The sequence below is a fragment of the Somniosus microcephalus genome, chromosome 21 (genome assembly GCF_052327205.1).
Source record: "Somniosus microcephalus isolate GS21.2 chromosome 21, FLI_Smic_1.0, whole genome shotgun sequence".
NCBI lineage: Eukaryota > Metazoa > Chordata > Chondrichthyes > Squaliformes > Somniosidae > Somniosus > Somniosus microcephalus.
The window spans coordinates 45307942-45323501 of NC_141007.1; the positions used below are offsets into that span (position 1 = coordinate 45307942).

Below are 15560 nucleotides of genomic sequence, written 5' to 3' on the forward strand. Positions count from 1 at the left end.
TTCACTTAAAATTAAATTCATGTAAATTTTTACTTTCACCTTTGATTTCATCTTGTTTGGAATTTTTCTAAAAACAGTCATTACGGCACAGAAGGAGGCCATTCGGCCCATCGAGTCCATGCCGGCTCTCGGTAGAGCAATCCAGTCAGTCCCATTCCCCCACTCTATCCCAGTAGCCCTGCAAGTTTATTTATCTCAAGTGCCTATCCAATTTCCTTTTTGAAATCACTTATCGTCCCCGCTTCCACCACCCTCGTCTGCAGCGAGTTCCAGGTCATTACCACTTGCTGCGTGTAAAAGTTCTTCCTCACGTCCCCCCTGTATCTCTTGCCCAAAACCTTAAATCTGTGTCCCCTAGTCCTCGTACCATCAGCTAATGAGAACAGCCTTTCCCTGTCTACCTTATCCAAACCCGTCATAACCTTGTACACCTCTATCAAATCTTCCCTCCTCCTTTGCTCCAAGGAGAACAACCTCAGCTTCTCCAACCTAACACCTTGTAGCTAAAATCCCTCATCCCTGGAATCATTCTGGTAAATCTCTGCACCCTCTCGAGGACCTTCACATCCTTCCTAAAGTGTGGTGACCAGAACTGGACGCAATACTCCAGTTGTGGTCTTACTAGAGCTTTGTAAAGGTTCAGCATAACTTCCATTTTTTTTGTACTCAATACCTCCTATTTATGAAGCCCAAGATCCCATATGCTATGCTAACTACTCTCTCTCTGTCCTGCCACCTTCAAAGATTGATGCACATGAACCCCCAGTCCCTCTGTCCCTGCACACTCTTTAGAACTGTGCCACTACGCCTATATTGCCTCTCCCTATTCCTTCTGCCAAAATGCATCACTCACACTTCTTTCTCGATATTAAGTTCCACCTGCCCATTCTGCAAACCCATCTATGTCCTGTTGCAGTCGATTGGTATCCTCATCACTGTTCGCCACACCTCCAAGTTTGGTATCATTTTACTCTCTATTCCAATATCCAAGTCATTAAAAAAAAAAAAGCAGTGGTCCTAGCACTGACCCTTGGGGAACACCACTGTCTACCATCCTCCAGACTGAAAAACAACCATTTACTACGACTCACTGTTTTTTGTCCTTAAGCCAATTTCTTATTCAAGCTGACACTGACCCTCTTATTCCATGAGCCTCAATTTTGTTAACCAGCCTTTTATGTGGTACTTTGTCAAAGGCTTTCTTAAAATCCATATAGACAACATCCACTGCATTCCCTTCATCAAAAAATTCAATTAGATTCGTCACATGTGATCTGCCTTTTACAAATCAGTGCTGGCTCTCCTTAATTAACTTAAACCTCTCCAAGTGCCTATTAATTTTTTCCATAATTATTGTTTCTAAAACCTTACCCACCACTGATGTTAAACTGACCAGCCTGTAGTTACTAGGATTGTCCTTGCATCCTTTCTTGAGCAAGGGTGTCACATTTGCCACTTTCCAATCCTCTAGCACCTCCGCTATATCTAGGGAAGATTGGAAGATTATGGCAAGCCCTTCCGCTATTTCCACCCCCACTTCCCTTAGCAACTTGGGATGCAAGCCATCCGGACCAGGCAACTTATCCACTCTAAGCATATCCAGCCTTTCCAGTACATCCTGCCTATCATCAATTTTCACCCCATCCATTACCTCTACCATCTCCTCCACTTCTACCGATATTTTGTCAGCATCCTCTTCCTTAGTAAACACCAATACAAAGTACTCTAAGTATTCTAGCCTTGCCCTGCACCTTCCAAGCATATATCACCTTCTTTGCCCCGAATAGGCCCCATCCCGCCTCTTTCTACTTACATGCCGGTAGAATATTTTTGGGTTCCCTTTTGTTAACTGCCATTCTATTCTCATAATCTCTCTTTTCCAGTCTTATTTTCCTCTTCACTTCCACTCTCAATTTATTGTATTTGGCCTGGTTCTCACTTGAAGAACTCACCTGACATGCATCATACACACACTTTTTTTGTTTCATCATATTCTCTATCTCACTCATCATCCAAGGAGCCCTGGCTTTGGTTCCCCTACCTTTCCCTTTTGTTGGAATGTACCTAGCCTGTACCTGAAACATCTCCTCCTTAAAGATCACCCATTGTTCCATTACAGTTTTTCCTGTCCATCTTTGGTTCCATTTTACCAAGGCTAGATCCCCTCTCATCCCATTGAAGTTAGCCCTTTTCCAATTTAGAAGTTCTACTTTAGATTGTTTCTTGCTCTTCTCCATTACTTATCTAAACCCTATGATACGATGATCACTCTTACCCAAGTGTTCTCCCACAGACACTTGGTCCACTTGGCCCACCTCATTCCCCAGTACCAGATCCAGCAATGCCTCCTTCCTAGGGCTGCGAACATACTGGTCAAGGAAGTTCTCCTGAACACATTTTGGCAATTCTTCCCCTTCCTTTCCCTTTACTCTAACATTATCCCAATCGATATTTTGGATAAATAAAGTCCCCCAATATCACCACTCTAGTTCTTGCACATCTGTGATTTCCCTGCAGATTTGCTCCTCTATCTCTCTAACTATTTGGAGGCCTATAGAATAACCCCTTTTTGCTTCTCGACTCTAACCAAATGGATTCTGTCATTGCCCCCTCAAGGACATTCTCTCTTTCCAACACTACAATGTCTTCCCTAATCAGTACTGCCACCCTACCTCTTTTTTCCCCTTCCCTATCTTTTCTGAACACCTTGGGCTGGATTTTCATTCGGCAGTCGGGAAGGAGGCAGGACTACAACTGCTGGGTTTTAGTCCCGCCTCCATCGACATCCGGCCAATCAACGCAATTTTCCCTTGATTGACCTTGTTGAGCCCGCCCAGTGGACTCAGCAGGCCAATTAAGGGCCACCCGGCAACAGGTGACGTCACAGACTGAAATTTCATTTGTCAAGAGTTTTTGACAGATGAAATATCAGTGTTTCACAGCTGTTTGAAGCTGTCAAACACTGACAGTCTGACTTATAACCTGAGTCCTTCTACACAGACTCAGTTAGAACTGTCACCGGCACTGAAAGCTGAAGGCTGTCACTTTTGACAGATCGCAGCCATTCAGCTTTCAGTGCCGGCTGAGTGATGGACTCCCGACGCCTAGAGGAAGAAAGGCTGTTAAGGTAAGTACAGATAATGTAAACTCCTTTACACACTTTAGACACACCAAACACACTTAACCTTTGCACTCATGCACCCATCACTCACCTTCACACCGACATCGCGACCCCTCCAAGTCCTTCAACCCGACGGCCCGCCTGCTCTAACCTGGCATGGTTTGGAGCCGTTGGGAATCCCACACGATACCCCTCAAAATAGGGATTAGGCTAAAAACTGCCTGTTAACAGGCAGTTAATTGGCACTAATCCCTTCCCGCCTCGGGTCGGCGGGTCCCAGTGCGGGGCGGGTACCCACCTCCTCTGAAACTTACGTGGAGGCGGGTTTTGGGCGGGGTGGTGTCAGGACCCCCAAATTCAGGATTTTTGCCCCCCGCACGCCTAAAAGCCCGCCTCACGGCACACTGAAAATCTGGCCCCATGTATCCGTGAATATTAAGCACCCAGTCCTCACCATTTTTAAGCCACGTTTCCGTTATTGCCACTGCATCATATTCCCACACTGCTAATTGTGCTTGTAGCTCACCAACCTTATTCACCACACTTTGTGCATTTACATACATGCATTCCGAACCTGTCTTTGTATTCCTCGTAGTCCTTAGTCTGCTCCTATCTAATATGCTACTACTTCCTTCTCTACTACTACCCAACACTCTCCCTCCTTTATGCACCTTATTCCTCTTTTCTACTTCTATATGCTGGTGCCCACCCCCCTGCCAGTTTAGTTTAAACCCTCCCCAACCACACTAGTGAACCTCCCTGCGAGGACATTGGTCCCAGTCCTGTTGAGGTACAACCCATCCCTTTTGAATAGATGCCTCCTCTCCAGAACTGGTCCCAATGCCCCAAGAATCTGAAGCCCTCCCTCCTGCACCATGCCTCAAGCCACGCATTGATCCTCCCTATCTTCCTATTTCTACTCGCTGGCGCGTGGCACTGGGAGCAACCCAGAGACGACTATCTTTCTCCCTAGCTCCTGAAAGTCTGACTGTAGGACCTCAATACCTGCCCTCTCTCTGTCGTTGGTACCGACCATGTACCACAACTTATGGCTCACTTCCTTCCCCCTGCAGAATATTCTGCACCTTCTCAGTGATGTCCTTTACCTTGGCACCAGGGAGACAATACACCATGCGGGACTCACGGTGATGGATACAGAAATGTCTGTCTGTCCCCCTAACTATGGAATCTCCTATAAAGACTGCATTCCTACGCTTTGCTGTTCCCACGTGCAGTCCCCATGGCATTTGGTGCCATGGTCTGAACTGCACTGCTTAAAGGTGTCGTCACTCCCAGCAATCTCCAATGCTGCGTACCAGTTTGAGAGTGACACGCCCCCGCCCGAGCTCAAGCAGCTGGAAATACTTCCGCTCGAGCTCAAGCAGCTGGAAACACTTCCTACACACATGGTTCCCCAAGACACATGAAGTGTCCTGAAGTTCCCACATGGCGCAAGAATTGCAAGCAACAGGTATCCGCTGCCCATTCATGGTCTAAAAAATGTCTATTCCCTCTTTCAGAACCCAATTAGTATCTTGTTTAAGCTATTAATTTTAATTAATGTCTCTAGACTTCAGGTATCACTGTCTCTCGGACTGCTCCTTGTTTTTTAAAATACCAGAACAGCACCACTTCCCTCAGTGCACTGAATCTACTCTGTAGAAGCAGTACTCCATGGAACTGGACTCTGCGTTAGCAAAGGCCTCCTGTATTTATACTAGCAGAAATTCCAGAGACCTGAGTCAGCCCCTGCTGACTGTAATTACCAGGTAACCAGTTCTAGCTAGCCCCCTCATTAACTATGCAACTGCCACTAGCAGGCAGCTTGTTTACCTCTGAAAGAAACTACTGTTAAAGTTAAGTTAAATGCAAAACTTAACTAAATATTGGAATGAGATCAACCCTTAAAACCCTTAAAATTCCCTCACTCACTCACCAAATTCCGAGTTTAGTACTCTGTAGAAGCAGTACTCCTTCGAACTAGACTTTAACTTAAGTTAAAATTTATATTATTCACAGTAAGAATTCTACATGAAATAAGTTTGAATGTCTGTCAATTAAAATACACTTTAAATTTTTTTTCAAAACTATTGGGGTGGTGGGAGCGCCATTTTAAGTGTGGGTAACAGCAGAATGAAGCTAAACTTTTGTGACTATTTATAAGGTAATTTGCAGGTAATCCGGAGGGATACATGACCTGAGTGGGTTAGGAGATACATTCCTCATTGACAAAAATAAAATGCCTTGTTAAATAATTGCTTCTGTAGCAGGTAAAGGTAGATTAGAAACCTGTATACGGAAATAGCATACACAGCTCCTTAAAACACGAACTTTCATTGAAAATGCAGCAATTAAATACACGTAGCATTTTACTCTGTGAATGTTCAATGTTTAATAAATACATTTTTCATGCATTATTGAATGGAAAAAGGTGTTTGCTTAATTGCTACATTCCTAGATTTTGGTGCTTTTTTAATTACTGTACTAGATTTCTAGCCAATTGGGGTTCTCAGCTCCTAAAGTACAGTATTGTGTGTAGTTCTGGTCAACCTGTGAGAAAGACATTGGAGAGGACCTAGTGCAGCTGAATAGATAGCTTCGATTAGGTACCTGAGAAGAGGCTGTAGAAGTTGGGAATATTTACACTGGAGAAGAGAAGGCTTATCTTGTAGAAGTAAAAAAGAGTCTAAAGGTGATAGACAAGATATGTTTAATGTCACATATTTCTGCAAGAAGGTCCCTTAAACTTAGAAGAGGAAGGGTGAAAGACAGTTTAAATCTAACTATTTTGCGCAGAAGGTGGTGTACGTAAAGAATGAACTGCCAAGGAAGACAATGGGGGCTAATTTGTGTTGGCAAATTCAATAGAGTTGATTACGACTAATATAAGAATGAGAAAAAATTGCTGAAGAGATATGTGTAGTATTGTGAGATGGTGTTTCCCAGACACTGAGACTGGCCATATGGACCACAGAAGCCTTTTAAAGTCCTACACAATCCACAGTTCATTTGTAATGGTCTTCTTCTGTGCTGTGAACTTCTAATGGTGTGTGTTCAGTGGGAATGAATGAACTTACAATCCATGCACTTCAGCCGCTTTATCCTCAGTGACTTATCCCTTTTGAATAAGTAAGTGTTCATATGGCAAGTTATATAACTTTGGTGATGACTGAAAATGTCAAGTTAATGGAAAGAATGCATGTCATTTTGTGTTTTATGCCCTGTTTATTAAATCAAAAATGCTGTTGACCTTTTTATGGCTTTATTTACCTGTACTCCACTTTCAAGGAATTATGTATTTGAACTTCCAGGTCTTTGTTCATCCACACCCTTCATTGTCTTTAAATCAAATGTATGCTCCCATCCCTTGTGAAATGTAGTACTTCTCCACATCAAGTTGCATCTGCCACCTGTATGTGTCCTCCTGAAGTCTTGCAGTCCCCCTCGCTGCAAACCAACACTCTTTTTTTGTGTCAAAAGCAAATTTTGATATTGTTCCCTAGATTCCAGTTCGTATCATCTCTTTATACTGAGAGCAAAACTGGATCCATCACCTGCACCTGGAGTACACTGCTTGTGACCCTCCTTCATCTGAGTAACATCCATTAACTCGAACTCGAATTCATGTTTCCTGTCCATCAACCAGCTTTCTACCTATGCTCTTGAATTTGCCCTTTTGGCATAAACTTGAATTTTTGTGTGAGACACACTATCAAATGTCTTCAAACAAATCTGCCTGTAGCATGTCTGCTGCATGCCTTTATTCAGATCTACCCAAGAACAGCAGGGGGACTAAGCAACCATGTTAGTAATAATATAAATGCTGGAAATACTCAGCAGGTCAGGCAGCATCTGTGGAGAGAGAAAAAGAGTTAACGTTTCAGGTCTGTGACCTTTCGTCAGAACTGGAAAATGTTACAGATGGAACAGGTTTTAAGCAAGTACAGAGGCAGGGAAAAGGGATGGGGAGGAAAGAACAAAGGGGAAGGTCTGTGATCTGGTGGAAGGTAAGAGTGATTTAAATGGCAAAAGGGATGATAATGCAAGGCAAAAGCTGGGGTGGGGTAATGGGACTAGTAAAGAAACAAAACTTCTAGACCCATCTTTTGTTTCTTGCCCCATTACCACCCAATTTTAACGTGCTCTATCATCCCTTTTGCCATTTAAGTCACTCCTGCCTGCCACCCATCAGACTTTCTGAATGGAAGGCACAGGGCTGATGGGCTGTACAGCCTCTGCTCCATGCTTTCTGTTGTGTTACTGTAATGTTAAATTGCAGAAGGGAAATAGTGTTTTAATACTCATTTTTTATAATCATCTTGGGGAAAATCTAGAATTCGGTTTCATCTATATTTGTTTCTTTAATTGATTAAAATCTGATGGATTTGCCAGCGGTATTTAATTGTAGCATATTTAAATATAGTGATATGCCCTAAGGAGCTTCGAGCATGTGCAAGCTGCAGTATTAAAGCTAAGGCAAGTCATTCATTTGAAATTTTAGAAAAAATTAAAATGCAGAAAAATGTGAATTTTATGTTTTGATTTCTTTTTAAATTGCTGTCAAATATGTGGTTTTAAGTTAATTTTATCTTTGACAGTGCCAGAAACTACCAAGACCAGTCAAAGCCAGCCACAGCCTGCCAATTCCTGCAACAGCACTTCCACGACCACTATTATCAACAGCAGTGGGAGCAATGGCAAGCGAGCTTCTACCAATTGTCAGCAACAGGCCTTGTCCCGTTACCCACCTCGTGAAGTGCCACCACGCTTCCGGCATCAAGAACAGAAGCAGCTATTGAAAAGGGGTCAGCCACTGCCACCTGGGACTGCCATCAGCAATAGTTTAGCACAAGGTACAGGGCAAGTGGCAGCAAACTCTTCTCAGCACAGCATTCAACAGACATCAGGTGGACAGCAGCAACTCCAACATCCCAGCAAAGGACAAACTGGTAAGAATACTCTTCAAACTGTACATATGAGAGAACAATTAAATAATAGAATTTAGTTAATTTAAACTTGGGACTTTCAGGTGTTGATCTGCTGGTGGACGATAATATTTGTTTACATTTTTTAAACATGCATTTCAAAATGTAATTATTGAATTCTGGATGTGTTGTCCGCAGAACATTACTTTTGAATAGTGGTTAAAATGCATGAATGCACATGATTAGATGCATTAGTATTTTCTTCTGCTTCCATCTCATTCTTTTCCGCTGAATGAGAGGAAAAATCAGATTGAAAATTTTAAAACAACCTTGTCAGGCTGCACTTGTTCTTCAGTTATATTAGTTGATGCTATATTAAGTTTACTGGCTGTAATGTATTGAAATATTTGACATTTATGCTAGACCAACAGCCTGAACACCTATAGAAGCTATCTGTTTCAATGGAATAAGGTTGACCTTCATATACAAACTTCCTTTGATGATCTATGAATGATTCTGTAAATTGAGCATGGTTCACTTTGAGCATTCTTTCTTAACTTTCCTTTCCTTCCTCCCTAAGGAAGACCTGAAATTAATGAGTGATTTTCTTATGACCGTTGAAAGATGTGCAGGAAAGGGACCTTTTGAATACCTAGGTACAGGAATTGTTACTTGTTGGGGCCATAGAAAAGGTTCTGCAAGGTTGGCAAACACAAGGTTTGGGATATGGGACCCTTGGCTTTATAAACACTGTCATAGAGTACAAGAGCAAGGAAGTTATGCTAAACCTTTATAAATCATTGATTAGGCCCCAGCTGGAGTATTGTGCTCAATTCTGGGCTCCACACTTTAGGAAGGATGTTCAGGCCTTCGAGAGGGTGCACAGGAGATTTACTAGAGTAGCACCAGGGATGTGGGACTTCAGTTACGTAGAGAAACTGGGGCGATTCTCCTTGGAGCAGTGAAGTTATGGGGAGATTTAATAGAGGAGTTCAAAAACATGGAGTTTTGATAGAGTAAATAAGGAGAAACTGTGGCAGAAGGGTCGGTAACCTGAGGGGACAGATTTAAGTTAATTGGCCGAAGAACCAGAGGCGAGATGAGGAGAATTTGTTTGACGCAATGGGCTATGATTTGGAATGCACTGCCTGAAAGGGTGGTGGGAGCAGATTCAATAATAACTTTCAAAAGGGAATTGGGTGAATACTTGAAGGGGAAATATTTGCAGGGCTATGGGGAAAGGGGAGTGGGACGAATTGGATAGTTCTTTCAAAAAGACGGCACAGGCACGATGGGCCGAATGGCCTCGTTCTGTTGTATCATTCTATGATTTACTCCTACCCAAACATCAATGAACTCTGGCTTCAAGTATTGTGTACCTGAAGATTGAGCCAGCAGCAGAACTCGATCGTCCTTGAAGACTCCGGCCACGATTTCACTGACCGAGGCGGGTCAGGGGCAGACGGGGTCGGTGTCGCGGTCCCAGCCTGCTGCCTACTGCAGCCCACACTCTTCAAGTGATTTTACGTTAACAGGGCTTGTTAAGCCCACCCTGCGAGGTTCCCGGCCAATTAATAGAAAACGGGTCTGATGACGTTATTTGATGACGCGTCATCAGCCGGTTCCCTTAAAGGGGCCATGTCCAAATCGATCTTGACAGTTCTGCTGTTAGTGTTCTACAGCATTGAAGTGCTGCAAACACTGACGAGCACTGCACAAAGGTGAATGGCTGCACCCAAGCTCTCCCATGACTCCCTCTATATGCTTATGGAGGGAGTAACAACACACAGGGAGGTTCTCTTCCCTTCCTATGAGTGGAAGAGATCTCCCCAGGAGATCAGTGCAGCCTGGTTGCACATTGCACAGGAGGACACACGCAGGGATGTCATCAAGAGGACCAGGCTGCAGTGGCGCAATGATCTGAGTAGATAACGAAATGTTACTGCCAAGCTACACTCAACCTCATCCTGCTGTGCCACTCATCACATCCACATCACTCTGTCTTCCCTATCTGCCTTCCTGCACATTCTTACTCACACCAACTTATCTTGCACCTCCACCCAACCCTCTCTATCCACATTATCACTTCCCCATCTCCCTAGTCACCCCTCACACTCGCCCTCATCCTACTGCAAGCATACAAACTAACAACACGCAAAGGTAGGCACTTGGATGGTTTAGCTAATGTTCATGTGAAATTTCTGTTAGTGTGCTGTCAAACATTGAAATCTATATTTTCAACACTTTACCTTATTGGACAGATCTGTGCTCACCTTTGCAAGTGTCTTAATGAGTTCCAGTGAATGTTGAAACATATCTCCTCCCCCCCAGCCCCACCCAATTGTGATGAGTGTGAAAGGACTGGTACATCATGTGGCAGCCAGGGTGTACAGTGTCAAGTGAAGTAAATCTGGCCATGGTGATGCCATCGCTGGCCTCCCGGGCAGCAATGTTGTCGGGTGTTGATGCCCTGTGTCCTGTGGAGCATCAGGTGATTGCGCAGAAGGTTGGTGCTGTTGTTGGTGTGCCTGGTGATGTTGGTCCTCTTGTTGAACCAATTAACTGTAAATGAATAGAACTTTAAATAAAACTTATCAAATTAAATTAAAATTACATTGGCCGGGGTGATGATGCACTCCAGTCCCCGTGGTGCCCACCGGTCTCGGAAGGCCTCAAGTGTGCCGGTGGACACCGCGTGCTCCATCTCCAGGGCCACCCGGGCGTGAACATAGCCGCGGAAGAGAGGCAGGCAATCGGGCCGAATGACCCCCTCGTCCGCCTGCTGCCTGGACCTGTTAATGGCCACTTTGGCCAGGCCCAGGAGCAGTCCTATGAGGAGGTCCTCTGACCTGCCCGCTCCCCTCCGCACCGGGTGACCGAAAATCAGGAGCGTGGGACTGAAGTGCAGCCAAAAATCAAGGAACAGCCCCTTCAAATAATGAAAGAGGGGCTGCAACCTCTCTCATTCTATGTATATATGGAACACGGACTCCTCTAGACCGCAAAAAAGGCAGGCGGCTTGGGAGCCCATAAACCTACTTAAAAGCTTATTGCACGGGACTGCTCCATGCAACACCCTCCAGGCCAAGTCCCCAATAGAAAAGGGGAGGACTCCCGCGTAGAGAGCCCTCCATTGGGGACCTCCGCCTCTGCCGGACTGCAAGATGGCATGCCAAGGCGTGTCCGGACGGCAGGCGAAGATGGCAAAGCGGAGAGTGTGCAGGGGCAGCCCGTACAGGAAACCCCTCCGCGCAGAGCTAAAGGACACAGAGGGCATTTCCCCGAGTTGCGAGGTGCCGGTTCCCGAGAGGGGTTTCTGGGCCGCACGCCGATGAGGAATTCTGTCCGAATGGGGGTCAGTTCGGATGGGATCGCCCCACGTGCTTGAGCCTCCTCGATACACCTAGTGGAGTCAGGGCCCAGTGCTGCTTTCAGCGACTCGATGGCTTTGGCCGCGAGCTGGACGTTGGTTGAGGACAGGTGCTGCGCCAGCTCTTCTGGTGCCATCCAACCCGCTCCTCCGCCATCGAGCAGGTCCTTGATTCTAGTCACCCTACCACCCACAGCCCTGCCCTCCGTCAGCCACCCGAGCCGGCGGTCGTGGAGGTGCGGATTCCTGAGCAGCAGCTCCCGAAGGACAGCCGCCACTCCTGACGGGGGAGAACTCCGCCTGGAGGTGATGCTGTTCCAGACCCATAGCAGTTCCTGGTAGAAGACGGGCAGCTCCCGCAGGCAGGCACGTGTACCGCCCAATTCCACAAACAGGAGCTGCGTGTCGTAGTTGAGGCCGTGCAGCTGGCGGAAGAAATACGTCGCCAGCGCACACCATCAAGGAGGATTCTCCACGTACAGGTATCTGCAGCGTCCAAAGACGGAAAGTCACCGCCCGGGTGCAAAGGCACACCAGTGCCTGACCGCCCTCCCTAAGCGGGAGACTCCGAACCGCGGCAGAGACTCAGTGCTTCCTTTTGTCCCAGAAGAAGTCGATGAGCTTCTTCTGCATCTTGGCGACAAACGCAGGGGGAGGGATCAAAGTGACCAACCGGTACCACAACATGGCGGCCACCAGCTGGTTTATGCGCTCGACCCCTGTAGGACAACACTCGGAGCAGTCCTGTCCAGCGTCCTAGGTGAGCGGTGACTTTGGCCTCCAACTCTTGCCAGTTCGCTGGCCATGGTCCTCGGCGGGGCTAAGGTAGACTCCCAAGTAGAGGAGGTGCGTGGTGCTCCAGGCAAAAGGCCTGAACTCCTTTGGCAGGGAGTCCACCCGCCACTGGCCCACCAGGAGTCCAGAACATTTCTCCCAATTGATCTTGGCGGAGGATGTGTCCGAGTAAATCTGTTGGCATTCTCGCTTCCTCTGCAAGTCGACGGGACCTGGTGATGTTGATGTTGGGCTGATCGTGGAGGGATTCAGAAGACCAAGGTGAGATCTTTTCAAGGGCACTGATATTGCTGGAATAGATGGCAGCTGAAGTTGAGATGACAGAAGCGATCTGTCAATGGTGAGAGCTTGTTCCAAGGAGGTGTCAGTGGATAGTTTACTCCAAACACTTCCAAACTGCATACAGTTCAAAGGTGTCTTCCAAGTCCTGAACGCTCAAGCTTCTGACATTGGAAAGTGACCAGCTGTGAAATGGTAGCTTTCATACCACTTTTGCAGCTGTCACCGATTCACAGCAATGGGGAGAGATAGAGAACCCAACCTACTCACCTGATGTAATCTCTGAATGACGTAAACCTCGTTAAAGTGGTAAGATAGAAATAGGCTGGCAAAATAGTAGTTAACCAGCAATTAACTATCTTAAATGCCTCCCCCGTCGGGTCTGTTCTGAAATCGCTGACCCGGCACGTTGGAAACTTACATGGAGGCGGGTTCGGAGCGGGCTCCCAACCTGCTGTCAATCATTTCAATTTTGACAGCAGACCCGCCTCCGAACCCACCCTCTGAGCGCCGGCAAAATCGCAGCCTCCATGTCCGTTCCAGTTAGATAACTAATGACCCCAAATAAGGCCTTAAGTGCAGGGCTTTAAAGTAAGATCACTTGTCTCAACAGAAATTGTCTTTCCCTATGAAATGATGGCAATTTCATGGGTAGGTTCAACTTCCCTTAATAAATGAAGCCAACCACATCTACAATTGGCAATTTAATATTCAAAATCTCCTACATTTTTATAGAAATTGCTAAATTATTTTTTATTTGTTGAGTTGGGAGCACTTTCAGTGAAAGTATTTTTTGCAATTCTGCCATTTCTTATAAAATTTTCAATTTATTTTTTGGGCAGTGTAAAATTTAGAGTGGAGATTTTCCGCTGTTGGGAATTCTAGCCATATCTACACTGATTCTTTTTTTAAGCACAGCGTTACAACATCTAATTACAAAATTTAAACGTTTAATGTTCCTAACATCCTTCAAGTTACATCAGAAATGCTGCTACTGTTGTTCAGTGAAATTTGTCTGATCAAAAGCAGTCATGAGTTTGTTTAAAAAAAAATAATGGAAATATAGAGCACTGATTATCCAATATCCTTGAACCAGATCAGCAATAGCCAGGCTTCCGGTTGGACCACATTTTAACTGCAAGGCTGCAACTTTGGGTCATATATTTTACACGCACTCTGGTGTGGCTTCAGGTCCTCTTGGGGATTTGGTTTATGCTACACCTTTTTTATGGGCTTTGGTCTGCAGCTTTAGGTCCAGTGAGGGTCACAAAACATGTTTGAGTTGATGCTGTCTGGACTATTGTTTATTAGGTATACTGGTTTTAATTTTTTTCCTGAATAAGGGTCAAATTAATTAATTAAAATCTGCTGTGAACAAATATGTACTTTTGAGTCAAAAATAAAACTACATTTGTAATCAGAAAATCTTGCATTTAATCAGAAAAATAATTTTGGAAGGAGAAAATACAAAAAATAAGGTTTTAAAAATGGTTGCCAACTACAGAGTATAATGCTAAAGGAAATTGATGTGCATCATCAGATGCTTCCTTGGTGCTCCGTTCCTCATAGACCTTCACTTGCCTGTGTGGACATTACATATGTAGCTGAATGTGTGCTGTACATCGATACTGCTTGCTGATGGGATGAGAAGTTTAATTGCTCCCTGGATCAACATAAAAAGTGACTGTGCATTATATCAGAACAACAGTGCTGACTTTTTATAATAAGATTTAGCTCTTTAATTTTGGAATTAATCTTGGTTGGTGGGGGTGGGTGGTAATTTTATTAAGTTTAACATAAGTGGGAGCAGGAGTAGGCCATACAGCCCCTCGGGCCTGCTCCGCCATTCAATAGGATCATGGCTGATCCGAACTTAGACTCACGTCCACTTCCCTGCCCTCTCCCCATAAGTTTAATCTGGCCTAGCCCCAAAATCAGAAGGCTTATGTATTGGAGGTTCTAGCAATCTTCATTCCTGGAATAGTCTGCATCAAAAACTCTCCCAGGGTAAATTTACCCTGGATCACCTGCCCCACCCTATCCCCTCCCACGAAACAGAATTGTTCTGTACTTTCTTCCTAGCATTTTCCACATGAAACTGCGGTGGGGAGAATCTCTCTGGACTTGGTCTTTCCAAGGAATCTATGGTAAGCCCATTTCACCTGTCTCTGCTGCACTTTTGTGAGGCAAAACAGCAAAGACTATGGCCAGAATTTTGCCTACCTCAGCAGGTCCAGTGCAGGCGGTGGCCATGGCGGGTTGCAACATTGCTGCTGGCTCCATCCTGCTGCTGATGGCCAACTTATGTTAATAGGACCTATTAAGCCCGCCTGGCGTGGTGCCCGACCCAGTTAAATGGAGTGGGTCTGGTGATGTCATTCATGATGCGTTTTTAGCCGGGATCTTTAAAGAGACCATGGCCACATTAGATTTGAAGTTTAATCTAACATAGTGCTGTCAGTGCACTACAGCATTGGAGTGCTGCAAACACTGATGATGACTGCACAGAGGCAGAGGGTTGTACCCAGGTTCCCCGATGACTCCCTCCATATGCTTATGGAGGGAGTCTAGAGCATGCAGGGATGTCCTCTTCCCTTCTGAGGGGCGGAAGAGACCTCTTCAGCAGACCAAAACATCCTGATTTGCAGATTGCAGGGATATGTTCAGGAGGACCTGGGTGCAGTGCCGCAAACGTTTCAATTATCTCATTCGATCAGGAAAAGTTGGTACAAAGCCACACTCAAGTTAATCCTGCTGTGCCACTCATCACATCCCCAAAGCTCTGCCTTACCTACCCTACCCCTGCACATCCTTATTCACACCAACATACCTTGCACCTCCACCCATCCCCCCCTCTCTACATTATCACATCCCCATCTCACTAGCCACCCCTCACACTCACCCTCATCCTAGAGCAATCATACCAACTAACAGCACACATAGCACTTGGGTGTTTTATCCAATGTTTCTGTTAATGTGGTGTCAAACATAAAAATCTTTTCAACACTTTCCGGTCTTGGACAGATTTGTGTGCACCTTTGGAAGTGGCTTAGTGAGTTGCAGTGAATGG

At 45.3% G+C, this 15560-nt stretch overlaps 1 protein-coding gene across 17 annotated transcripts in view; it reads left to right on the forward strand.

Moving 5' to 3' along the window:
- Positions 1 to 15560, forward strand: part of tnrc6c1 (trinucleotide repeat containing adaptor 6C1) — a 672712-nt gene that overhangs the window by 576602 nt on the left and 80550 nt on the right. For 16 of the 17 annotated variants that reach the window (XM_085963536.1, XM_085963529.1, XM_085963534.1 and 13 more), the window contains one exon: positions 7720 to 8070. The exons of the other annotated variant lie outside the window; for it this stretch is intronic. In XM_085963536.1, coding sequence (XP_085819662.1) covers positions 7720 to 8070 — 351 coding nt within the window. The remainder of the gene's footprint in view (positions 1 to 7719; positions 8071 to 15560) is intronic. 17 annotated transcript variants of the gene reach the window in all.